The 27511-nt window shown below is 39.9% G+C and overlaps 1 protein-coding gene and 1 long non-coding RNA gene across 8 annotated transcripts; both read left to right on the top strand.

Annotated features, from left to right (window-relative positions):
* Positions 1-60: 60 nt before the first annotated feature.
* On the top strand, positions 61-27263 carry LOC143856271 (dihydroxy-acid dehydratase, chloroplastic-like). Of its 7 annotated transcripts, none has more exons than XR_013238147.1 (14): positions 62-1850; positions 9209-9283; positions 9930-9959; positions 20494-20639; positions 20798-20992; positions 21077-21188; positions 21312-21381; positions 21484-21542; positions 21632-21755; positions 21870-21940; positions 22357-22458; positions 23096-23142; positions 26205-26472; positions 26729-26868. XR_013238147.1 is itself a non-coding variant. In XM_077366440.1 (14 exons), exons 1-14 carry the CDS (start codon positions 1374-1376, stop codon positions 27041-27043), a joined length of 1752 nt encoding a protein of 583 aa, XP_077222555.1. In that variant the 5' UTR covers positions 66-1373; the 3' UTR covers positions 27044-27263. The 7 variants fall into 7 exon arrangements, 6 of the variants coding, with proteins under 6 accessions (XP_077222560.1, XP_077222558.1, XP_077222559.1 ...); XM_077366440.1 differs by lacking the exon at positions 26205-26472 and adding an exon at positions 26993-27263 and having other exon boundaries at positions 66-1850; positions 23062-23142; positions 26729-26887; XM_077366441.1 differs by lacking the exon at positions 26205-26472 and adding an exon at positions 26993-27263 and having other exon boundaries at positions 67-1850; positions 20545-20639; positions 23062-23142; positions 26729-26887.
* LOC143856273 (uncharacterized) lies at positions 1857-9200 on the top strand. Its single transcript, XR_013238148.1, has 3 exons — positions 1857-3176; positions 3410-4666; positions 4826-9200. It is a non-coding gene; the product is annotated as an uncharacterized LOC143856273 (long non-coding RNA).
* Positions 27264-27511: the final 248 nt, after the last annotated feature.

Here is a 27511-nt window from a genome sequence, read left to right as displayed (position 1 = left end):
GACAAAATTTAGCGTTGTCAAACACTATAAAAATCCTAGTGCAGTTCACGAATAAGGAAAAAAATGAAGGTTGAGGAGAGTGAGGATGAAAATACACAAATTCCAAACCTAAGGAAGGAAATGAGAGAGAGAGAATTCTCTCTCGTTTTTTAAGAGGCGGAGGCATGGGCAATCAGGGGAGAGGGAAGTGATCAGGGCAGGTTTTGTTATTTCTATAAATACCGGGGCCATTTTGGTCATTCTCTCGTCAGGTATTTTCGTTAGGGGGATTTATCCCGGGGATTGTCACTGCCCTTTTATTTTCTTACAAAAGCCCTAGCAGCCCATATGCTTCTCTTGGCAGAACCCTCGGCAAACAGACATTTTATTTTCTTGCAAAAACCCTAGCAGGCCTTCGCTTCTCTTGGCAGAACCCTAAACAAGCCGAAATCCTCTTGAACGTGATCTTTGATAGGCTAATCCTACGCAAAAACGACTTTTTATTTTCTTGCAAAAACCCTAGCAGGCCATTTCCTCCTTGCAAAAACCCTAGAAGGCCTTAGCCTCTCTTGGCAGAACCCTAAACAAGCCGAACTCCTCTTGAACGTGATCTTTGATAGGCTAATCCTCTGCAAATAGGACTTTTTATTTTCTTGCAAAAACCCTAGCAGGCCAGCAGAACCCTAAACAAGCCGACTTCCTCCTCGGCAAAACAACTTTTTTTTTTCTTGCAAAAACCCTAGCAGGCCATATCTTCTCTTGGCAGAACCCTAAACAAGCCGACTTCCTCGTTGCAAAAACCCTAGCAGGCTTTAGCTTCTCTTGGCAGAACCCTAAACAAGCCGAACTCCTCTTGAACGTGATCTTTGATAGGCTAATTCTCTGCAAATAGGACATTTTATTTTCTTGCAAAAACCCTAGCAGGCCAGCAGAACCCTAAACAAGCCCACTTTCTCCTCCGCAAAACAACTTTTTTTTTCCTTGCGAAAACCCTAGCAGGCCTTAGCTTCTCTTGGTAGAACCCTAAACAAGCCAAAATCCTCTTGAACGTGATCTTTGATAGGCTAATCCTCTGCAAATAAGACCTTTTATTTTCTTGCAAAAACCCGTGGACAATACTTTTCCAGGCATGATTTCGTCGACAATATAAGGACCTGACCTGAACTTCTGGTGCCCTATAGGACTAGACTCGGACTCGGACTTTTTTTTTGTTAAAGGCCCTTTCAAATTTGCTTATGATACCCTTGAATATGATAGAGAGCGCAGGCGTTAGCTTAGCTTCTCTTGGTAGAACCCTAAACAAGCCGAGCTCCTCTTGAACGTGGTTTTCAACTAGCCAATCCTCTCAAAATCTGCCAAAATTCGTTGCCTTGAAGCATATAAACACGGCCAGTATGAAGCATTTTGCAGCCACCATGCGGCAGGCCTTAGCCTTGTTAGCCTGTCCACGCCCAAATCTCTCTTTTCCCCTCCTCCGCTTCTCCAGTATCTCCCATGTAAACACAGAACCCAAATCCCAAACTCAAATCAAAGAACCCAAATCTCAGAATCCTCCCCTTTACCTTCTCAAAGAACTCTACAAATACAGTTCCCATATCACAGAACCACCCAAATCCCACAAACGCAGACCCAAGGTCTGCATCTCCCAGGTATGGTTCGAGGGTCACCCTTGTAACGATTACGTCGACAACCTTCTTAGGGCTGTCTACACGAGGGTTAAGAAGGCTGGAATGGTGGGTTCGAGGTTCAACACAATTGGGTTTAACGATGCCATTTCTATGGGGACTAGGGATTTGATTGCCGATAGTATTGAAACTTTTATGAGTGATCAGTTGTGCGACGCCGAAATCTCCATTGGCTGTGAAAAAAATGTAACATCTTTTCTTTCCTAAGCCCCCTAATCTCTTTTTTTTACTGTTGGGTTTTGTTAGAAGGTATTAGAAGATGTATTACATAGTGTTACATAGCCTAACGACATAGTGTTCATTTGTATGTTCTCTTTATATATATATATCAAAGTAAGGGGAAGAGGGCTACACTTCTTTTTTTCTTCTTCTCATTCTCTTCCCCTTGATGGGTGTCCCTCTCACACGCACAACTTCTTCTTCTTCTTCTACCCATATTTCCTCTTCATCGGGTGATGCCTCCTTCCTCCCGATGACCACAGTCAAATTTGATGGTTCCAATTACATGAATTAGAAAGTGGCGGTGGAGGTTTATATCTCCTTGCCAAAAGGAAGGTCTATACCATACGTCGTTACCCTCCTGAGGCTTCGGATCCCACCTATGAGCAGTGGGAGACAGATGATGCTCATATCTGTAGTTTACTCTGGCAGAGTTTGATCCCACATATTTTAGGGACTATGATGCACCTTCCGACTGCAAAGAGGATCATACTAGAATTATGTTTTCCGGTGTGGGTAACCTCTTCCGTATTTGTGCCACATATTTTGAGTGGATGTATCTTCGGCGTGGCGACACCCCTCTTTCTACATACTATGACCAGTTCTTCTTTCACTATCAGCAGCTCGATGTTTTCATGCCCTTGACGACAGACTTGGCCGTAGCCGCACGGCAGCGGGATCAGCTCCGAGTTGTTCAGTTTCTTGAGACCCTGGGCCCCGAGTTTATGTCTTTTCGCCAGCAGAGTTATGGTTCTGGTACTATGCCTTCCCTCGAGGAGGTCTATCAGCGGGTTCAGCAGTGTCTTGCTGCAGCCTCTCTTACTCCTGTTGTTTTTTATGGTCCTGCTACCGCGGCATATGCCGCAGGAGATCGGCCTGCCCGTGGTGGTGGGATGTTTGGCCGAGGCCGTGACTCTAGCTGTGGCCGTGACTCTGGTGGCAGGGGGTATAGTGGCCGCCCTCGTCTATATTGTACACATTGCCGGCGCGAAGACCACCGTGAAGAGACCTGTTATGTGCTACATCCTGAGCGTCGTCCCCTGCAACCATCTCATTTTGGGCGATCAACGCACTTTTTTACTCTCGAAGACTCCGACCCTCGAGCATTTGCCTCTGGCTCCAGTTCGGTTGTCCCCTCTTTTACTTAGGCAGACTATGATGAGCTCCAACGCCTACGCTTGGCTGCCCACCCTCCCAGTGCTGGCTTTGCACAGCCAGGTAGTACCCCTGCCTCTCTCCTCAGTAGCTGGAGCTCCTGGATCATTGATTCGGGAGCTTCGAACCATGTGACAGGTACTTCCTCATCACTCAGTTCCTTTAGCCCTCTTTCATCTCAGTCTATGACCCTCGCTGATGGCCGCACTACTCCCATTTCTGGTACTGGGAGTACCTCTCCCTATCCTGGTCTTACCCTCTCCTCTGTTCTTTGTGTTCCCTAGTCTCCCTTTAACTTACTTTCAGTCAGTCAGCTCACTAAATCTCTTAACTGCTATGTCTCATTTTATTCATCTTACTGCTTATTTCAGGATCTTGCGACTGGGAGGACGATTGGTAGAGGACGTGAGGTAGGTGGGCTGTATCGTCTGGATGGTCTTCCCACCCGTACCATTTTACACAGCTCCGTTGACGCTTACCAGTGGCACTGCCGCCTTGGTCATCCATGCATTGAGCGCTTACGGCGCACTTCTATAGTTTCTGTTCCTATTCAGTCTTTTCAGTGCGAGGCCTGTGAACTTGGAAAACACCACCGTGTGTCCTTTTCCTCTAGGCTTGTTAGTCGGGCCTCGCACCCTTTTGCTTTAGTGCACTCTGATGTATGGGGTCCCATGAGAACTCCTTCTATTTTTTGATATAGATATTTGTTGTTTTCACTGATGACTATTCTCGCATGACTTGGTTGTATTTGCTTTGAGATCGTTCTGAAGTTTTCTCTGCTTTTCGTACTTTTCATTCTGAGGTTACAAATCAGTTTGATTGTACCCTCAAATGCTTGCGCACAGAGAATGCTAGAGAATATTTCTCCACTTCACATGGGTTCCAGGATTTTCTTTCCAGTCGGGGTATTATCCACCAGTCTTCCTGTGCTTACACCTCTCAGTAAAATGGTGTGGCTGAAAGGAAAATGCGATCTTTACTCGATGGGGCTCGCTCTCTTCTTATTCAGATGCGAGTTCCCAAGAGCTATTGGGGTGATGCTGTTCTTACTGCATGCCACCTTGCCAACTGGCTTCCATCCTCGGTTCTTGGTGGCTCTTCCCCCTTTGCTGTGTTATAGGGTCATAACCCCTTTCCTATCACCCCTAGGGTATTTGGGTGTGTGTGTTTTGTCACCACCTTGGTCCTGGCTTCGATAAGCTGGACTCTCGGGCTGAACGGCGCATCTTTCTTGGGTACTCCCGTACCCAGAAAGGTTATCGCTGTTACAATCCTCGTCTGCATCGGTCCTTTGTGCTGTCGATGTCACATTCTTCGAGTCCGATTCTTACTTTGTATCTTCTCATGAGACTCCTTCCACAGTTCCTGACACAGACCTTTCTCTTCCCCTCCCCGCCCTTCCGGCTCCTCTCCTTTCCCCTCCTGTATTGGTTCCTGAGACGTCTCTTGTCTGGGATCCCTCCTCTTCACTACAGGCTCCTGAGGCTACTGAGGCTCCTCCTCTCGCTCCTCCGCAGACACATCCTCGTCGCCTGAGATCTACACTTCATCCTCGTCGCTTGAGATCTACATCTCATCCTCCTCCGCCCTCGCCCTTGCAGCCGGAGATCCCACCCTCTACATCTCAGGTGCCCATTTCCCCTAGTTCTGATTCAGATTCTCCTATTGCTTCTCGTACTCGTTCTCACAGTACTGCTCATCCTATTTCCTCTGTTGTTTCATATGATTCTCTCACCCCTATGTTTCAGAGTTTTGTTTCTTCTTTGTCCTCTGTTTCTTTGACACAGTCTTTACCAGCTGCTCTTGATCATTCGGGATGGCGTGCGGCCATGGATCTTGAGATGCAGACCCTCCAGGCCAATCAGACATGGGAGTTAGTTCCTCTTCCTCCTGGGGCTCTTCCAGTTGGTTGCCGCTTGCCGCTGGGTTTATGCCGTCAAACACTTACCTGACGGTACTATTGAGCGCCTTAAGGCGCGGTTGGTGGCCAAAGGATATACTCAAACATTTGGTGTTGATTATTTAGAGACTTTCTTGCCGGTCGCTAAGATTCCATCGGTTAGAGTACTTCTCTCTTGCCATTACACATGCATGGCCTCTGCATCAGTTAGATGTCAAGAACGCCTTCTTACATGGTGAGCTTACTGAGGAGGTGTATATGGAGCAACCTCCTAGGTATGTTGCTTAGGGGGATATGTCTTCCTCAGTATGTCGGTTACAAAGGTATAGATATGGCCTCAAACAGTCCCCTAGAGCCTGGTTTGGACGATTCGGTGATGCTATCATGCGATATGGCATGAAGCAATGTGCAGTTGATCACTCCGTCTTCAGTTCTCATTCTACTGCTGGTTGTGTGCTATTGATAGTATATGTCGACGATATCATCATTACAGGCAATGATTCAGAGGGGATACACAGACTGAAAACCTTCTTGTAGAAAGAGTTTTCAACCAAAGATTTGGGTCGTCTCAGGTACTTTCTTGGCATTGAGGTGGCATATTCTACTAGAGGCCTCTCCCTCTCATAGAGGAAATATGCTCTAGATCTTCTTGAGGAGACAGGTTACCTTGGAGTGAAACCTGCGTCTGCTCCCATGGACCCAAATGGGAAACTCCTTCCAGAAGAAGGAGATTTATTAGATGATCCTGGCAGAGTCGGTAAGCTCATATATCTTACAATCACTCGTCTAGATATAGCTTTTGCTGTTGGTGCAGTCAGCCAACATATGAGCTCACCCCGTACTTCTCACTGGGCAGCAGTGATTCAGATTCTTCGCTACTTGAAAGGAGCGCCAGGGAAAAGCCTCCTATTCAAGAAGCATGGTCATACCAGAGTAGAAGGCTTCTGTGATGCGGATTAGGCAGGATCTTCAGCAGATAGAAGATCCACCACCGGATATTGCACCTTTGTTGGCGGCAAGCAAGACATAGTCTCCAAGTTGAGCGCCGAATCAGAGTATCGTGCTATGTCTCATACCAGTGGAGAGCTTATTTGATTACGTTCTCTCCTTTTAGAGATTGGTTTCTCTTCATCTGCTCCAGCTCAGCTTTACTGTGACAATAAAGCTGCTATTCATATAGCTACAAATCCGGTCTTTCATGAGAGAACCAAGCATATAGAGGTTGATTGCCACTTCGTTCGCCAGAGGATACAAAGAGGCGAGATTCATGTTTCTTTCACGAGATCAGCTGATCAGTTAGCTGATGTATTCACAAAGTCCTTAAGCTTTACAAAATTGACTGACATATGTAACAAGCTTGGAATGTACAATATATACATTCCAGCTTGGGGGGGGGGGAGTGTTAGAAGGTATTAGAAGATGTATTACATAGTGTTACATAGCCTAAGGGCATAGTGGTCATTTGTATGTTCTCTTTCTATATATATCAAAGTAAGGGGAAGTGGGCTACACTTCTTCTTTTTCTCTTCTTCTCATTCTCTAACAGGTTTTATTCTTGTTGAGTTCTTTTTGGTCTTGGGTCTTGTGCTTTCTGTTTCATCTTTAAAAAAAATAAAAAATATTCTGGGTTTTTATTTTTTATGTTTTTAGTGTTAATTTGCATTGAGAGAGATGTAAATTTGCACCATTAGTCTCGTTTACTCGATTTTTCAATGAATTGGGTGTTTTATGGTGGTTATGGAAGTAGGATTAGGTTTTGTCATGGTGCAGTTACTGAAAAAAGATGTGAAAATCATGGAAATCAAAATTAAGTGTTTGAAGTACAGGTGGAACTTGGGTCGAGTCAACCTGAACCCGACGGGTTCAACCCGAATTTTAGGGCGGGTTGGGTTGAGCCTTTCCTGGTTGGGTCCGGGTCCGGGTTGGGAACTGTCAAACCGACTGGAAATCGGGTTGGGTTGGGGTAATGGGCAACCCGACCCGTAACCCGACTAACTGTATGGTTTGGATCTTAAAGTAGAATTTCAATGTGGTCTATGCCATGTTTATCTTGATCCATGCCATATATGTTTCTCTTTATCTAAATTCATTTATTCAAGATGCTTTGGCTTTATTCTATGATTCTCTTTATTATTAATTTCATGGGTGAATGAAACATAATACTACGTGGTCCATGCCATGTTACCCATTTTATTTATTTTTTGAATAGAGCAAGTGCTTGTTAAGCAAATATTTCAGCGACCCGACCCGACCCGACCCAACATGGGAAATCGGGTCGGGTTGGGTTCGGGTTAGGGGAAAACCAATTTGGGTTTAGGTTGGGTTGTCCATGCTGGGTTAAGAGTCCGGTTTGGTTGGGTTTGGGTTGGAGGTTGAACTTCTCGGGTTGGGTCGGGTTGGCCTCAACCCGGCCCAACCCTACCCAAGTTGCACCCCTAGTTTGAAGTTTCAAGTTTTATTGATGTTGGGCCATGATGATGATGACAGGGTACTAGAGACTTCATCAATCAGAGAGTAGGGAGTGGGCAGGGAGTGGGCATTTTGGTTTTGCTCTAGTGTGTGATATTTTATGAGGGTACGTGTTCATTGAAAAATCTCTCAGGCTTAGGGTTTAGAATCTCTCAGGCTTAGGGTTCATTGAAAAATCTCTCAGGCTTAGGGTTTAGAAAAAAAAGAGAAAAAAGTCTCTCAGGTCTGGTTCTGCTGAGAACTATTTTTCTTTCAGATATTGCAACAATCATTTCTTTAAGCAACAAAGTCTAGTTTGGGTAAAGGACATCTATGTGTCGAACCTAGGAGATGGTTTCAGACATGCCGTGCACTTGGATTGGCTATTGAATTTCAGAGACTGCTGCGGCTAGCTGTTTTTGATAAATTACCAGCAGATGTTGGCGTGTGTTTTCTGGACTCAATCAGTGATACTCCATATATTCTGATACTCCATATATTCGAGAAAGTGCCAGGGAGATTAAAGGTCTGGCTAGTTGTCTTCCGTTAAATTGGAAAATGAAAGAGAAACCCATCACTGGTTTGATTGAGTGAGAAGTTCCACAGAACACAACATTGCAATCTGGATGCTAAGGTAGAATCAAAGATCATCGATTCTAAATACAAAAGGATTTGATTTACCCCATCCCCTTCACTTGACATGTAGGAATATAAGATAGAATAAGCCAACACTCCAGTGACTAATCCCGTCCCAACCAATTAATTCGGGTCTCTGAAATCTATGTACTGCTTGTATCACCTCTCCATGGAAACCAGTACTATGGTGGATACTGGACTTTTTTTTTTTGAAATGGTGGTGGATACTGGACTTAAATATAAACTGTTTGCAATGAGTCATATAAGTGACTAATATCCTATCGTTTATTTGAAAGCTCATGCTTTTGTATGTGTATGAACCCAAGTAAGCGTTCTGATTGTTAACTATTCAGTATACTATAAACCCCAAGTAAATGTTCTGATTGTTAACTATTCAGTGTACCCTATTTCATAATTTTCTTTTCTAAACAAGAAGGAAGCATTTATTAAAAAAAATAAAATCAAAGGTTGTTACAACATGGGCAGAGATCGACCATAACTGACATCTCTTTAGCTTGGGGGTCATGTTTTGAATCTGTTCTGCGACATTGATGCTTATTCAATTTGGTTTGCTTGACATTCAAGTAGTTCTCTCTGCAATTTTGTGGCACTTGATTCACTGCAAGTTTTCTATGTGAACCGAATGTTCTTCTCTTTATAACATAACACTGTATTTTGGGCTGAAGAAAATTTTCTAGGTTGTACTTCACTATTTTGGTGATATATGAATTCCTTATTTTTATCGCTTGGTCGTTTTCTTTTAGAAATAGTGGAAACATTTATTGAAAAGAAGACAATGAGAACAAATAAGGGTGAGCCTGTCCCCAGCACTACCAAAGAGGGAGAACACTCCAATGCATAAAATCTCCATGTGAACTCAATGTATTAATCCTTTTGACATCTGATTCTGATTTTGCCAGTAATAATACTCTCTAAATCAGTAACCAAAATTTGGATTGTCGTCATGTTTTGAGGTTTTGGTTTGACAAAGCATGCTTTCTATTCCATTTCAATAATATATTTTGATCAGTGATGGAAACTATCTTGTTTGTATCTTTTTTCTTTTCCTAATGCCTACCCCTATGGTGCAGTTTGTGTTTTTTCTTTTCCTAAAGCCTACCCCTATGGTGCAGTTTGTGTTAAGTTGAACTGTGCATTTTGAATCTGATTTTTTGCGCCTCTACAGATTGCAGGTAGAATTATGGCAATGGGACAGATAAATCTACCCAGTATCATGGTCTATGGTGGAACTATTATTAAGGTTAGTGTTTAGGAAATGTTGTATACATATGAATTGCCTTCTACTTTCATTATTGGGACTTTTGAAATTCAGGATTTTGACCTTTTAATTTTTCTAGAGTCTCCATGATTTTGGTCGTTTAGCAAGGAATCTTTATGACCGGAAACTAGCCTTACAAAACAGGGGAAAAAGAGTACTATGTTATGTAAATTTTGAAAGTAATACTTTCCATTTTGCCCGTCCAGATAGTTTTGCTTAAGATGGAAGTAGTTTATATGTATGCATTATTAGCAGAATCACATCCGCGGAATTCATGTCTTTTTCGTTGAGTTAAAAATTCTTTCAATCCCTGTCGCAACTGCGGAATTCAAATCTTTTCTGATGAGCTAAAATGTCTTTCAAGCTTCTACATTGGAGCTAGTTCACTTTTTTTTATTCCTTATGTTGTAATTCCGTTTTTTAATGATCGTACATGCTCTTTTTTTATCCCAAGGTGTAATATTTATGGCGTCATTAGGTTTGATGAAGTGATTTTTCTCTTTTGTAAAATCTGAAGTTCACGAGAAATAGGGGTTAGGTGTTTTCTCTCTTCTCATAAGTTCTAACTAGTTGGTTTGAACTGCTGGCTGCCAAAGTCATGTATTTATTGTATCTAAATTTTATGCAGCCCGGTCATGATAAAGTTTGTACTTACAAGGTATGCACATTCATTTGCCATTTTGTAAATTTGATATGAATGGCTGAACTGCTTGTCTTTTTTTCTTTCGTTCTTTTTATTTTATTTATATACTTTTTGTTCCACGTATCTTTACATCTGCTTTTAACCTGAGCCATGATTTCATCTCTTCACCAATATAGATCCTTTTATCCCCATTTGCTTTAAATTTCATAATCCACATATGGTATTTCTTTGTATCTCCTGTGACCCTTAATCATGAGAAAACAGAACTAGGAAGCAAATGCTACTTGTTTTTCACATATTAAGTAGATCTAATGAAGTATTTCTTTTTTACAGTTGTACAAAAGCATTACAAACTTTTATTCATTGAGGTCATGTATGAAAAGTGAAAGATTTGCAATGAAGGCAATGGTTCTTCATATTCAAATCCCCGTTTTTGGAATACGCTTGTGTAGATGCACTTTAGTTTTAAATCCTCCACTTCTATCTTATTATGGGTTGGTACTTGAATAAGTTCCAATGTATAAATCATACAGTAAGCTTTTCCTAAATGTGAAATCTTATAGCATATAGAATAGATAGATGAAGATTTCAATTGGGCATCAGCAAGGTTAAAAAAAGGGCATCGGTCAAATGCCGAAACGACACATATCGGTGCTATGCCCGTAAATCAGGTGATACAGATTCTCAAGGTCCAAAAACAGAGCTATCTGCAATGTTTTGACCACATTGTTCTGTTGACTAATTTTTTTTTGGCATTTTTACTTGAACTAAAATTATAACTTGATAATTTCAACATGATTTATTAGATTTTTACTTCTCTGATCAGTCACATCAGTGTATAATCTGCATGTCTGTCTACTTATCTCGTGTTTTTTAATTAATACATGAACTAATAGTGTCGAAACAATTATTTTAACTAAAGAAAATATCACATAAATGTTTAAAATATTTAAATTGGTAGTAAAATGCTAACATAACTATAAAAATACTAATAGGTCTCACAGTTAAGAAAATAGCAAAATATATAAGAACCCGTTTATACACACTCAAAAACAAAATGTTAAAAATTATGGATGGGGCAAAAAAGTAAAATAAGTTCATAAAAATGAACACATACATGGATCATGCTCCATAACATGTAGATCTTGTAACAATTAAAAATAGAATATTAACTAGTAAGAAACCCGTACGATGCACGGGGTGACAAACAAACAAATTAATGGTTGATTAAAAGAAGCATTAAAATTTTAGAGTACAAAAATCAAATAAGTGGCAGGATTTAGATCATGAAACTCCTAAAAATAGAAATGATGGATTAAAAAGTATCCAAAATGTTGAGGAGTAGAACTTGTTGAAGAACATGAGAAGGCATCAGCAAGTCAGGCTTCCCTCACCATGCAGAAGGTTGTTGGATACTTTTTCACATATGTATCAAAATGTCCTTCAATGAACCTGAACACAGTAAGGAGATACTAATGTGAATTTAGGGCTAAGCACTAAAATTTCAGTATCACCAATCCAATAAAGTGCAAACCCCACATTTAATTTCATCACGCCTCTTTAACAGCTAGTAAAGTTTCAACCTACAAATACAAGGAATAGACTAATTGCAATGACTATGTAATCACACAATTGCACATATGCCTAATTTTCTTGGTTCCTAAATTATAAAATATTTTAGATTCATGCTATTCAATTTCAAGCGATTGTGTGTTGATGATTTCATGTTAGGGCTGTTGATGATTTCATGTTTGGTAAAACGTAGTTAAAAGGGTGAGCAGATGGACAGCATCTGATTCAACCCCACAAAAGAAAACTCACGCCTATTTTTATTTTATATAAAGGATTAAAAGATAAGTACAATTGGTCAATGGTAGTACATGAAAATCAACATTGAAAGGAGGAAAATCTCAAACGTTGAAGAATTTGAAGAAATCAATGACAACATGCAGTTTGTCTTGCATCTTCTCCGACCTCCTCTCATTAGCTCTTGTTGTCATAGTGTAAAATTTACCGGGCAAAAATTCGGTAATCACAATGAGGGAATAAAATCAATGGGTAAAAATGATGGAACATGGTTAATTGATGGGAGAACTTCTAAAATTTTGGATTTACAAAGTCATGACAACGTCCAAATCAAGGAAGAAGGGATCACACATTGGACGGGGAATCGGGATTCCCCAGTATGCGATTCCGAAACGGGAATCGTTTTGAATCCCCGAAAATTGGGAATCCCGGTTCGGATTCGCCGGAAACATGATTCTTACTTTTGGGAATCCCGATTCCCCACTTTTTGGAAATCGCGATTCCCACTTTTGGGAACTGCGGTTTAATATCATGTGAAACGCAATTCTCCGGCGATTCCCAACTCCCCAACGACTCCCCGACAACTTCATGATTCCCGCTTTCGACCATCTCGGGAGCCTTTGATTCCCCACTTTCGATTCTCGATTCCCGCTCTGGCAACCTTGGTCCAAATAGTGAGAATCGTATGCTTGAGGGGTCCAAGTGTTTTTTTCAAGTGGGTATTGGCTTTCTAATTGATGAACTGATAGATTCTATCAATTCGAAAAGTATATTTCAGTTCTGCCTTCTAAGAGGTTGATATGGATGTAAATTTGATGTCTTATCCAAAGCTTGGTAAGTTGTTCAGCGTTACAAATTAACCAAGCATTATCATTAATAAGCTCTTGGCAAATTAGCTTGTAATATGCCTACTTTGAGAAAAAAAATATTTAAGTCCAATATCAAAGTCAATAAAAAGGGAAAGGGAAATGCGCAAAATATAACATTGTGAAGAAAAAATACAAAGTAACAAACCCAAGAACAAAGTCAATAAAAAAAATGGAAATGTACAAACTATAAGAGTGGATAGAAATAAACACAAACGAACAAACCAAACTAAAAGAAACAACAATGATAACTTGGTACCAGAAAACAAAAGATTTGCAAGGGCTATTGTAATTTTCAGTATCTTGTGTGCAATGTTTCTCTATATGAGAATGTAAACAAAAAAATATGGAAACAAAACCCTTAAAAGGGACCCATAACACGATGAGAAGTAGAAGATGGTGACTTCATAGGTCAAGTAATGATGTGATCCGACCGATGGATTGCCACTTTATAGCATAGAACATTAGTTTTGTTATTATTTTGAGGATTATGCACTATTTTTTATAAATTTATTTGGGACCTAGCCGTGGGGGATGTCCACATCATCTAGGGCCACACTTTGCACACACTTTGCCCCGTTATTTTATTAGATTTTCCCTAGGTTGACCCTTTTACCCTTATAGCCATCTTCCCATGTGTTGTTAGGAAGGGTAGAAGGGTCTTTTAGCTGTAACTTAAATCACTTGAGTTATAAAATGTTAGAAATGAGATTAGGGTTAGAGAAGAGAAGAAGAAGAGTGAAGATATAGAGAGTCTCCACTAGGGAGCTCCTCATGAATATGATGTATATATAGGCCCAAACTAGGGCAACAACGTACAATGACTACAATACCCCTAACTACTACAACTAATGTCTAAACTAACCTAATACATTATTCAACACTCCTCCTTAAGCTGGAGTGTATATACTCCTCCTAAGCATTCATTCGATGGACCATGACATAGATAGGGTGTGCCCAAAAATTCAGCTCCATAGGATCATCCCAACCCTTCGATCTGTGGAGGTTAAAATGGACGTATATAAACTTTCACAAATCTATTCATTTTGAACCTTTCGCAAATTGAAGGGTTGGGATGATCCTATGGAGCTGATTTTTTGGGCACACCCTATCTATGTCAGGCCTATCAAGTGAATAGTTTGGATCGTCCAAACAATGTGGGGCCTACTATAGTCTTGGCCGATGGAGTAGATAACTTATCTACTCCATGGAGTAGACACTCTTTCCTGATATTATATATATATATATATATATATGGGGAAACGTTTTCTGAGCGATACCTCAGATAAGTTATCTGAGCAAGAGCTCAAAAAATCATGTGGGCCCACATTGTTTGGATGATCCAAAGCATTCATTTGGATAGTCCAAAGATAGATAGAGTGTGCACAAAAAATCTGCTCCACAGGATTATCCTAACCCTTCGATTTGTGGAGGTTAAAGTGGATGGGTATAAACCTCCACAAATCTGTCCATTTTTAACCTCCAAAAATTGAAGGGTTAGGATGATCCTATGGACCTGATTTTTTGGGCACACCCTATCTATGTAAGGGCCTATCAAATGAATGCTTTGGATCATCCAAACAATGTGGGCCCACATGATTTTTTGAGCTCTTGCTCAGATAACTTATTTGAGGTATCGCGCAGAAAACGTTTCCCCTATATATATATATATATATATATATGAGGAAAAGGATTGTACGCTCGAGTGTACCTAACCTTAGGTACGCTCGAGTGCCAAATCACATGGGTCCCACATTTTTTTTGGTCATCTAAACCATTCATTTGCAAGGCCCCATCATAGATAGGGTGTATACCAAAAATCAGCACCATTGAATCATCCTAACCCCTCCAAAACTGGAGGGCAAAATGGGCAGATTTGTGGACAAACAGTGTCTGTCCATTTTGACCTCCACAAATGGATGGGTTAGGATGATCCTATGGAGCTGATTTTTGGTATGCACCCTATCTATGATGGGGCCTTGCAAATGAATGGTTTAGATGACCAAAAAAAATGTGGGATCCATGTGATTTGGCACTCGAGCGTACCTAAGGTTAGGTACACTCGAGCGTACAATCCTTTTCCTCTATATATATATATATATATATATATATATATATATATATATATATATATATATATATATATATGAGGAAAGTTTTTCTAGACCAAAAACACAGTGGGCCCATGTTGTTTGGATGATCCAAAGCATTCATTTGATGGGCCCTATCATAGATAGGGTGTGCCCAAAAAATCAGCTCGATAGGATCATCCTAGCCCTTCAATTTGTGCCAGTGCCTATCAAATGAATGTTTTGGATTATCCAAATAATGTGGGCACATTGTGTTTTTTGGTCGGCGGACTAGAGAAGCTTCTCTAGTCAGCCGACTAGAAAAACTTTCCTCATATATATATATATATATATATATATATATATATATATATATATATATATATTTCAGCACAAGCATGTTTTGATACATGCGTGCACCTAGCTTGTCGTTTAATATTTAAAGAGCTGTAAAATGGTTATTACGATGCCTTTTAAAAAAAAGGTTATTACGATTCTTTCGAAGCACTTACAGGCCAATTAAGTACTAAACGACAATCTAGAGCGTGCAAGTACAACATGGTTGTGCTGAAATCATTTCCACGAGCCTTTTAAACAAAAAGGTTATTACGATTCTTCTAAAGCACTTGCAGGTCAATTAAATACTAAACAATAGTCAAGAGCATGCATGTACAACATGGTTGTGCTGAAATCATTTCCCATATATATATGTGCGTGTGTGTGTGTCTCTCTCTCTCTCTCTATATATATATATATATATATATATATATATATATAATGAGAAAAGGGTTCTTGTGCTTGAGCGCAGATAGCTTATCTGCGCTCGAGTGTTGGAAACATGGGTGGGGCCACATTGTTGGGGGGATCCTAAGTATTCATTTAAAAGCCCCCATCATAGATGGGGTGTAACAAAAATCAGCTTCATTGGATCAACATAGGGTGTCCATTTGTGGGGGTGAAAATGGACAGACATTGTTTGTCCACTAATCTGCCCATTTTTTCAACCCACAAATGGGCACCCTATGGTGATCCAATGGAGCTGATTTTTGGTGGACACCCTATCCATGAAAGGGCCCCACAAATGAATGCTTTGGATCCCCCCCAACAATGTGGCCCCACCATTGTTTTTGCACTCGAGCGCAGATAAGCTTATTTGAGCTCAAGCTAAAAAAACACGTGTGGCCCCACACTTTTGGGGGGATCCAAAGCATTCATTAGGAAGGTCCATTCATGGATAGGTGTTTACCAAAAATCAGCCCTATATGATCGTCCTAACCCAAGCAAAGGTGGAGGGGGAAATGTACAAACAGTACCAATAGTGTGGGGCCACATGTTTTTTTAGCTTGAGCTCAGATAAGATTATCTGAGCTCAAACTTGGGAACACTTTTCTCGCTCTCTCTCTCTCTCTATATATATATATATGTATTATTTTAAAAGAAACCAATCACAACTTCATTGAAACAATCAACTCAAGTTATTATTTGCAAGAAGAATGTCGTCGTCATATAAAAGGACAGAGATAAGGTTTAAGTTTTACTTCACAATGAAAATATATTGGTTTCCTTCATCTAAGGGGTCGTCTTATCGTTCATTTTGAATGAATCAAGTTTTACACGAGGATTGACAAGTGGACTAAAGTATGGAAAAGAAAGCATATTCACAATATCTTTGGCTTTTTGTTATGAGATTATGCCAAATATTTATATGGTCCTATCAAAAACTTGTACTTCAACTCCACTTGTATTTAGTGGGTCTATTTTTTAGGAGACAAATTCATAAGTTGTGATGGAACAATTTCATCGTTCTCAATAAATATGTACCCTATGAATATGCATCTCTATTGCTTTTTGGGATGTTCCATATTCATCTTCCTCTACAACTCAACTCAACTAAGCCTTTGTCCCAAACTAGTTGGGGTCGGCTAATGAATCCTTTAGAAAATTTTCAAGAAGATGGTAAAAGGATCTACTCGATTCAAAGTGACTAAGTCTACTCTTGACACTAGTTGGGTTCGTCTATATTGGTCATTTTCTTCCATTCTATCCTATCCAAGGTCATTTTCTCTGTTATGTTCCTAACCCTCAAGTCTTTCCTCACTGTTTCTACCCAAGTTATTTTCGGTCTGCCCCTGCCTCTTTTTACTCCATCAACTTGGCACAAGTCACTTCTTCTCACTGGAGCATCAAAAGGCCTACGTTGGATATGCCCAAACCATGTTAGGTGATTCTCTCTCATCTTCTCCTCAATTAGTGCGACCCCCACCTTTTTACGGATGTCTTCATTTTTAATTCGATCTAACCTTGTGCGGCCGCACATCCATCTAAGCATTTGCATCTCTGCTACACTCATCTTATGCACATTCTTCTTCTTGGTGGCCCAACATTCTGAGCCGTACAACATGGCTGGCCTCATAGCTGTCTTATAAAACTTTCCCTTCAACTTGGTAGGGATTTTACAATCGCACAGAACTCCTGAGGCGAGCTTCCACTTCAGCCAACCTGCTCTTGCTCTTATTCTATGGTTAACATCCTCTTGAATCTCTCCTTTCTTATGTAGAATTGAACCAAGATAGCGAAAGATATCCCTCTTAGGTACCTCCTGTCCAGTCATATTTACTACATCCTCGTCCTGCCTCCTTACATTACTAAAGTTGCACTCCATATACTCTGTCTTAGTCCTACTCAGTCTAAAACCTTTGGATTCCAAAGTAGTTCTCGATAACTCTAACTTAGCATTTACTCTTGCTTTGGTTTCGTCAATTAATACTATGTCATCTGCAAATAACATACACCATGGTACCTCATCTTGGATACCCTTCGTAAGTTCATCTATAACTAGCGTAAAAAGATAAGGGCTTACAGTTGATCCTTGGTGCAATCCTATTGTAATGGGAAACCCACTAGACATGCCATCCGTGGTTCTGACACTAGTTACTGCTAAATCATGCATATCCTTAATCCAATCAACATATTTTGTAGGCACTTTTTTTCTTTCAAGCACCTACCACATAACACTCTTGGGAACCCTATCATACGCCATCTCCAAATCAATGAAAACCATATGAAGGTCCTTTTTATTTTCTCTAAAGCTCTCCATTAACCGCTTAATTAAGAAGATAGCTTCCATACTTGATCGTCCGGGCATGAAGCCAAACTGATTCTCTGACAGCTGAGTCTCTTTTCTTAGTCTATGCTCAATTACCTTCTCCTAAAGCTTCATGGTGTGACTCATTCATTAGCTTAATTCTCCTATAATTGGTGCAACTCTGAATATCTCTTTTATTCTTATAAACATGTACTAATGTACTCTTCCTCCACTCATTAGGCATCTTCTTAGTATTCAAAATATTGTTAAATAATCTAGTTAACCAAACCAAACCAAACTCACATCACCCAAGCATCTCCAAGTCTCAATAGGAATATCATCAGGCCCCTTAGCCTTACCTAATTTCATATTTTTCATAGCTAATCTTTCCTCTGATGTTCTAATTCTACGAACAAACCTCCGATTTGTATCATCAAAAGTATCATCAAAAGCATTATCAAGTTCTTCTAAATTCGCTACAGGTTTTCCATTAAACAACTTGTAGAAGTAACTCTCTATCTCTCTTTAACCTTGTTTTCTTTTACTATCTTTAATTCTCGTCTTTGATGCATTTTATATGATTCAAGTCCATGCTCTTCCTTTCTTTCATCTTAGCAAGTTTGTAAACATCTTTTTCTCCTTCTTTCGTCCCTAGCCTGTCGTACAAATCCTCGTATGACTTGCCTCTAGTTTCCCTTACTGCCTTCTTAGCTTCTTTTCTGGCCAATTTATACTTCTCAATGTTCTCATTTCTACACTTATGCAAACATTTATAACACTCCCTTTTAGACCTAATTGCATTTTGGACCTCCTCATTCCAGCACCATGTATCTTAAGACGGCGACCCCCTTCCTCTAGAGTCTCCAAGTACCCCTCTAGCCACTTTCCTGATATAACTAGACATCCCATTTCACATAATATTAGTCCCCTCGTCGAGACAACACGGTCCTTCTTTAATTAGTCTATCCTTAAACATCTTTAGTTTTTCCCCTTTGAGATCCCACCACCTAGTCCTTGGATGTCTAATATCTCTATCTTTTCTCTTCCAACTTTTGATGCATGTATCCAACACCAGCAACCTATGTTGTGTGGCTAGACACTCCCCGGGTATTACTTTACAATCTTTACACGCAGCTCTGTTCTCCCTCCTAGTGAGGATAAAATAATTTATCTGGCTACAGTTGGTGCCACTGCTAAAGGTTATCAAGGGTGAGTCTCTTTTTTAAAAAAAAAGTATTTGTTAACATCAAATCATATGCCACTGAAAACCCCAAAATATCTTCTCCTGCCTCATTCCTATTTCCAAAACCCAGTCCTCCATGAACCCTCTCAAAACCTCCACTAATTGTTCCCACATGTCCATTTAAGTCTCCTCCTATATATAACTTCTCTCCATGCGGTATTCCTCGGACTACTTCATCCATATCCTCCCAAAATTGACTCTTGACAGAATCATTTAATCCTATTTGAGGGGTATACGCACTAATAACATTAATCGTCTCTTCACCTAATACTAATTTAATTAGATAATTCTATCATCCTTCCTTTTAACATCTACAACCTCATCTCTTAGTCTCTTATCTATTATAATCCCTACACCATTTATATTCCTCTCCTTCCATGTATACCATAACTTGAAATCTGTATTTTCTATTTCCCTAGCTTTTTCTCCTACCCATTTAGTCTCATGAAGACAAGCTATATTAACTCTCTTGCTCAGCATATCAACTAATTCCCTCAGCTTACCTATTAGTGAACCTATGTTCCTACTAGCTAAATGAATTCTACTCTCTTGGACTAGCTTCCTTGGCCCCCCCCGCGCACCCGTCCATTCAAGTGCGAGGACCCTTGCTCATTTTCCACCACACTCGGGCGCTGTTGTGATGTGTCACTAAGGGAGTGACGGCCCAGGACTGGCCTCCTCACCCCCTGCACCTCCCCATGAAGGTACAAAGACCCCTGCTCATTTAACACTACATCTGGGTGCCGATGCAGCGCGTCGCTAAGAGGGTTACGTCTCAACGAATTTTCTATAGGATTCATTTCATATAAGAGTGGCGAAGTTTACGGCCGACTGCCAACCTGACGCCAACCCTCCTCCTTTATCCCGACTTGCGACAGGCTGTGAAAAACACAAGTGGAGTTAGATTCATCTTTCTCTACGGGAATGGAAATTAGTAAGTTTAAAGTCACACGTGGGTTTGAGAATAACCTATTTATTGGGGTCAAAGGCAGTGTACTCCCACAGTCCCATTACAGTAGCCACAACGGGCATGGTCACTGTCAGCGACAATTAAAGTTAAACTCCCATTGTAAAACTTCTCATGAACAAACAGCCGAGGGCTCAAATCTTTGTATTATATGGTTCATAACACAAGAAGTATCACTTAGAATGATCAAGAAATCCAAGCCTGTAGAGGGCAATTGTTGTGAGATTTACTCAATGTCACTGGAGCATGTTTGTAATAAGCAAAATGTGATTGTCTGAAGATGTAAGGTGAATGTGGAACTTCATAGTCTTGAGATCTGTTTTAAGTCCTTTTGCTTATATGTTTTCAGATAAAATTTGCCTTTCTAGTGTCGCTCAAAGAAACAAGAAAAATGAAACTCCCATTTCTATTTTTAGACTCAAGATTACTGCTTTTTCATTATTCATCATTGCTTTCTTAATCAATATTTCCAAGCCTTGCAATTTGTTCATTGGGGTCGTTGGTGCACATTAGGCCATTGGAGACCGCATTTTCACTGATGATGTCATAAATAATATGCCTCAGAATATCTTCCCTGGAGAAAGGGCTTGTGGTGGCAGGTACACGGCCAATACAATGGCTTATACAATTGAGGCGATGGGAATGTCACTTCCTTACAGGTAGAAATTATCTCCAAGCAGGATTTTATTGTAGACGTTAAGATTTAACATTTCTTTGTCCTTCTTGAAACTCTATTTTTCAATTCATGGTGCGTACACACCGATTGCGCTTTTTGTTCTGCTTCTTATTTTAATCCTTTTTTTCATATCTTGAAAAGCTCTTCAATACCAGCAGAAGACCCTTTGAAGTTCGCTGAGGGCCGTTTAGTTGGCACTCATATTAAGGAATTGATAAAATTGGATTTGAAACCACGAGACATTATCACTCAAAAATCATTGCGTAACGCAATGGTTGTTGTTATGGCCCTTGGTGGATGTACTGATGCCGTGCTGCATTTGATTGCTATTGCTAGGTGAAGGTTCACTATGTTTTTTCCATATATATGGAGACATGTGTCAATACAGTTGCAGTTTGATGATGCTAGTGCCTTTTGTAGGTCAGTAGGTCTAGAATTGACTCTTGATGATTTTCAGAAGGTTAGTGATGAGGTTCCTTTTCTTGCGAATATAAAGCCTAGTGGACAATATGTCATGGAGGATTTACACAAGGTCTGTAGAATATGAATGGCCGAGAAATTTGATTTCTATCATTTTGTTCATTTTTTCTATTGTTTTCTTATATTATATGGGTTGCGCAGTCTCTTGATTGGTTGATAAACTTTTTTGTTATAGATTGGCGGAACACCTGCAGTCATGTGCTATCTGTTGGAGCAAGGGCTTTTAGATGGGGATTGCGTAACTGGTATGCATAGTAAATTTGGTGGATGTTTCACTCCTTGATATTATTTTTCATCTACTCCTTGATCATATTGCTAAACGCTAACTTTATAAAATATAATTACAGTCACGGGTAGGACAATAGCAGAAAATGCAATGTCTTTCCCTGCTTTGGCTGAAGGTCAGGTAAGATAGTAAATTTGTAACATTTTAGATTCTTAGATATGACTCCTACACAATTTGAATATGAAGGTTGCTATTTTGTTATTCTTCAGCAACTTATAAGACCTATTGAAAACCCCATCAAGTCAACAGGCCACATCCAGATATTATATGGAAATTTAGCACCGGAGGGCTCTGTGGCAAAATTTGCTGGGAAAGAAGGCTTATGTTTCTCTGGTGCTGTATTCTATAACATTTCTACCTTCTTGCTATCTCTTGATCTCTATGATTATTATGTATTATTTTAGAAACAGTTAGATAGAAAAGATAATGTCGGCATATGCTTGGCAGGTCCTGCTCTTGTTTTTGAAAGCAAGGAGTCAATGTTAGCAGCTATCTCAGAAAATCTTATCAGCTTTAAGGTATGGATATCTGATTTGGCATTTGTAAACTCTTTATATCTGACAAATTGCTTCAACTTTAGTAACTTTATTAGAGTATGTATAAGTTTGATTAATGAATTAGCAGTGGGTACTGCACCAGTCAAACTGAGTGTGTTGGCTGATGATCTCTCAATTGATCTCTTTAGAGTTTCTAGCGGTAATGCTATTTCAAAGAATGTGGACAACTTCACATTTGGCTTGGCTGTCAACCTGTCATTTGCAAGCTTGTAGCCAATACCCTGGTGGATGACGTAAAATCATTTCGCACCAGAAAAATACAGAAAAGAATGCATGTCCCACATTTACGAATGCCTTGGCATGGAAAAGTTGTTATTAAGGGAGAGGGAACTTTATCTTAGACTAATTCAAATTCTTACATTATCTATATGTTCCAGGGCAAAGTTGTTGTTATTAGGGGAGAGGGACCGAAGGGTGGACCTGGCATGCCTGAAATGCTAGCATCAATAAGTGCTATAATGGGGGCTGGTCTTGGGAAGGTATCCTCATTTAACCTGTAGCAAGTGATTTTGTGTGTGTTTGTGATTAATGATCGCTAGTTTAGCCCTGTGTTTAAAAACTCGTAATGTGACAAGAAATTTGCCAAGGCAAAACTAAGTCGACTTGGGTGAGTTTATGATTGAAGCAATCAGTTTTATAGTAACTCTGACAAGTGAAAAGAGTTTTAGGGCCAAAATCGAGTCTACTTGGGTGAATCTATGGGTGATGTGGATGAGGTTTTAAACAGTGGTTTGACCCTTGTTACAAGTGGGTATTGATTACTCTTCTACTGATTTACCAAATGAAGTACTTGCAGTGTTTTTGTAGCATGACACCTTGGTATTGAGCAATAATTTATATTAACAATTGGATTTACTCGGTATCCGTCACAAACATTAGTTGGTCATGAGCATACATATATATGTTTCTTAGCCTCACATTTCCCTGTGAAAGATTGACATGATAAGATTTGCTTGTTACTATGCAGTCATGTTGCCATTGATCCAATAAATTACTCTCTTTTTTTTGGTTTGGCTGAATTGAATTTTTTTTGGGTCAATCCAAAAAAAAAGTTTTTTGATAAGTTGCTTTAAATTCTGAAGGACGTGGCCTTGTTGACTGATGGTAGAATTTCAGGAGGCTCACTTGGATATATTGTTGGCCATATTTGCCCTGAAGCTCAGGTATTGTAATCTTTTTTCTTTTTTTTGATAATTGACATGTTTCATTAATATTTATGACGCATTCGGGACCAGGAGTCCCATCCTGCTATACAAAATATTAAAGAGGACTGGAATGGGCATACCCATAACCAGGTAAAGGTGAACGTAAAAAAACAAAAACGGCCATGCGTCCTTTTTCCTTTGTGCCTCAAATCAACAAAACCTCTTACCAAATTTGATGAAATTCCATAACAGTCTCTACCTGTACCTTGTGATCGATACCAAGGAGATTCTGACCACCGACCACTGTCAAGAAATTCCTAGATACAATACAACTAGCACAAGAAAATCATAGAGAATACGCGGGTAAAGACCAAAGTTACTCAAACAGGGACTCAAGGGACAAAAGTTCATGCTTTCCTTTTGCCCTTGATTAGGAAATTCAGTACAAGTAGCACCCTCTCAAGGCCGACCCATGCATGAGTTCCCCATAATGCCAAAACATCATTCTCGAAGGTCATACCATCAACCACAACCTAGGGTCCATCTCCCATTTTTCTATCAAACTCCAGATATCTTTATTTGATGTCGTTAAGAGCATTCCAGATAAACTAATCACTGTCTCTTTCTTTTTGAGGATGCATTACTTAATTTAATAATTCAGTAGTTGGCTCAACCTCACCACCTACTTCCCTTATCTCAGCAGTTTCTCTTGATTGCGTAGCTCGGAACAATTCTGTTGTTTTTCCTATGTCTTCCTGGTACGACATCCCCAGCACATCACCCATTGCTAGAAACTTGTTAAACCCTTCCTCCTCTTCTGAGTGCTCAGAATTCTCATTTGATATCAGAATCCCTTTCCCTTTATCCTGTCCACCAGGTGTACTTGTTAGCTGAAGTGGAACATGTTCTGCCTCAGGGTCACCTGATTCTGCAGTCTGACCAGTAGAAACCAATGATTTGCGCTTTGTTTCCAAATTGGCAATTGCCTGTTGCTGCTCCTCCTCCCATAAGCGCCTCCTTGTCCGTCTTTCTTTCTCAATAAGCTTGTGACAAATGGGCAAGTAGCGGAGTCGGGTATGGAGCTCTTCTTCACTGTTCATGGTACCCTGGGAGGGGGACACCCCTACCCCATCAAAATGTGCCCTCTTTGACCCATTGCTTCTTGAGGGGAGAGTTTAACACTTCACTAGGTGTGGGGGGTTCTTTTCTTGCCAATTTCTCATTGAACTTTATGGATTTGAGTAGAGGCAGGTCATCAACCGTCATCAAAATCTCATCCTGTCCAGATGAACCCAAACCGGAAGATCGAGACTCTCCAAGCATCTTAGATGGGGCCTTCCGAAGTCTCAACTCATAGAAACTTTCAGACAAGGATTTCTTTCCTTTTTTAAGATGCGCACATTTAAGCCTTCTCACAACAGAAGAAAGACCCCCACGAGTGGTCAGAAGGTGGGCCTTCGATCCAAGAAAATTTTTAAGCTTACGATTACCCGTGCGCGAAGATTTCACGTCAGGGCTAAGATATGATCTGAAAAATCTACTTTTAATCTTTAAGGCTCTTCTTCGATCAACGTCCGATTTAAGACTATGAGGGTCCACAATAAAGTTTCTACCCGCTTTGCCCTTAGAACCATGTGGCAAGGGTCTACCTTTTCGGTTCGACGATGTAATCTTTTGTTTACTGGTTTTGACTTATTGTTGTGTCTCAGAATTACATGTAGCTTGCAAAGCGAGTGGCTATCCATGAATTTCTTTCTACTAGGCAGATAGCAACTTACAAAGAATTGTAGGCTTTAGCTTATTTTATGTGGTGGGGATGACAATTGTGAGTAGTACAAGTGTACTTATTTACCAGATCATTTTAGACCATTCACTCCTTTCAACCATGCTATCACATGTTACGAATCTTTTGTGCTGTCACATAGGATCAAAATAGTTACTCTGTTGTAGTGAATGGAAGGGTTGCCTATCTAAAGCGATCCTACTATAGAAGCCCTGTAATATCCTCCTCACTCTTTAGTCAAATAATGTAACCAACTCACTTCTTAATATCATGAAATCTAAATCGGACCTTAGCAGTTTCAAGTGGATCAAAAGCAGCTATCTGTATCTATGTTGGGCATGGACACTGGGATCAGACAGAGACTGTAATCTATCAAAATTGGTGGAGCAAAATGAATAATTTAAACAGTCAGGCTTCAATATATGTAAATACAAATATATGTTCAACAAATTATTCGGGCCACAAGAGACTCGGAGAATTCTATGATTACTTTGAGCCATAGTTACCAGAAACTTCCTAGTTGGATAGAAAACTCGCTTCGGAAGCTAAGGGTGTGTTCGGCAACCATCATTAGAAGGGCTTCAGCCAATTTTTTAGCCGTAGAGCATAAAAAAAGATATCCTAAAAAAAATCACGTTTGGCTTACCAGCCCACGAAAGTCCGTTTCCTAAATTTTCTCCCTTTTTTTACGCTACTTATACGGCTAAAGGATGGGATTCTGCGGAGCAACTTGGAGTTGCTCCATAGATTCTCATCAATCCGTTTCCGTCTGTTTTTCAGGCAAGGATGAGATGTGTTGCCGAACATCCCCTAAGTTCTTGTATCCAAATTTAGGGATGCCCGCATACTTTCAATGTGTTTCCTCTTAATTGAAAGTACGCTTGCTATGTAGTTGATTATTATTTTTTCTAAAAGATTGTTTTCCCCTTTTGATTGTCAGATAAGCGTATTAAAACTTAAAAGCTCATCTTATTTTTGAAATGAAACTTACATGGATCTTTTCCAAGAACTTTACATTTATTTAGTCTACATGAGTAAATCATGTGAAACCATAAATATCTAAAACTTGTAATTAGCCCAAACCGACTACAACCTTACTTTTTATGTACACTTCTTACTCGCTTCTAATGAGGCTTATTACATGCTTGATGTTGACTTTCAATAACGCTTCTTACATGTTTTCTCTTGATTTTCTTTGAAACTTTACCTTCTTGTAAATCTTTCTTTTCTAAACACTTAACACATAGCTTCCCAAATTCTTCTTTTCTAAAATCTAAACCCATTGTTTCTTGCCAAGGTTGGCAGAGCGGGAATTGAAACAGGAATCGAAGGCTCCCGGGAAGGTCGGAAGCGGAAATCGTGAACTCGCCGGAGAGTCGACAGGGAATCGCCAGGAAGTCGCTAGGGAATCTCCTGGGAATCGCGTTTCAAATAACATTAAACCGCGGTTCCCAAAAGTTGGAATCGCATTTCCCATAGAGTGGGAATCGTGTTTCTCATGATTCTGAATCAGGGAATCTCTCGATTCCCGATTTCGAATCGTGAACTGGATTCCCTCACTCCACGTAAAGATTCCTACTTCCTTATTTCTTGATTTTACTTCCCGTATCACTTCTCTCTCTGGAAACTATAGTTTGAATCAAACATGCAATGCACCACTCTTAGATTCACCAAACAACACACCATGATCCTTTTTTATCCACTACATGGATAAGACCAGACACACGAACATTCATGTGGCAAAATCTCTTTTTAAGAGTCATATTACTTAAAACTTGTGATTACATTTTCTTGAGAAATGGATGGATGGATCTGTTGCAGGATGGTGGGCCAATAGGTTTGGTTCAGAATGGGGACATAATCACAATTGACGTTCAAAAGAGACGAATGGATGTTCATTTGACAGACGAGGAGTTAGCAGAGAGAAGAAAGAAATGGGTTGCACCCCAGTACAAGGCTACCTCAGGAGTTCTATACAAGGTCTGTAAATACCCTATATACCCCTTATCTGATAACAATCACTTGTTAGTATTTGTCTGCTGCATTTGTTCGTAAGATGAAAAAGGATCTGTCACTTGTTTTCAGTACATCAAGAATGTGCAACCCGCTTCAAGAGGATGTGTGACTGATGAGTAAAAGAGGATAGACGTATGCGGTATGCAACAATCCCCCATGCCAAACTTCCATTTTTTGGCATCGGGGGAGTGTAGTTTTTTAGAGGTAAATGGGACTGTGAAAGTTTTTTCTTGTCTTACTATGTTGTTTTGAATAATTTGAGTCAAAAACATAAATTATGGAAGAAGATTTCTGATGTTAAGTTGACTTGAAAACATAAATTATGGAACAAGATTTATGATGTGCCTGCTGTGTTGTTCATCGGAGTTATATGCTTTGCCCCACAAAATGTCCAGGCAGAACAGTGTTTGCCAGTATCAACACAATGGATGGGCAGTCTAGATCAATAATCAATCTAATTCGTGGAAATGCACCATAATGTCCCTGTTATTCCTGATGCTTTCAACTTAAAAATGAAGGTTCATTATTTTAGGCCCGGTTCATTTTGGATTTGAGAATTGATTTTGGTTCCAAAACTGATTATTGCTT

The sequence above is a fragment of the Tasmannia lanceolata genome, unplaced genomic scaffold, assembly GCF_043159265.1.
Source record: "Tasmannia lanceolata isolate RefF3 unplaced genomic scaffold, GAP_Taslan_0.1 ptg000023l, whole genome shotgun sequence".
Taxonomy (NCBI): Eukaryota; Viridiplantae; Streptophyta; class Magnoliopsida; order Canellales; family Winteraceae; genus Tasmannia; species Tasmannia lanceolata.
The sequence above is the reverse complement of the archived record's forward strand: the minus strand, read 5'-3'. Positions and strand labels throughout refer to the sequence as shown.

Coding starts and splice junctions, on each gene's coding strand:
- LOC143856271 (XM_077366440.1), top strand. CDS start 1,374: ATGAAGCATTTTGCAGCCACCATGCGGCAGGCCTTAGCCTTGTTAGCC. Junction 21,189..21,311: donor TCATGGAGGATTTACACAAG/GTCTGTAGAATA, acceptor TTTTTGTTATAG/ATTGGCGGAACACCTGCAGT. Junction 23,143..26,728: donor ATATTTGCCCTGAAGCTCAG/GTATTGTAATCT, acceptor GATCTGTTGCAG/GATGGTGGGCCAATAGGTTT.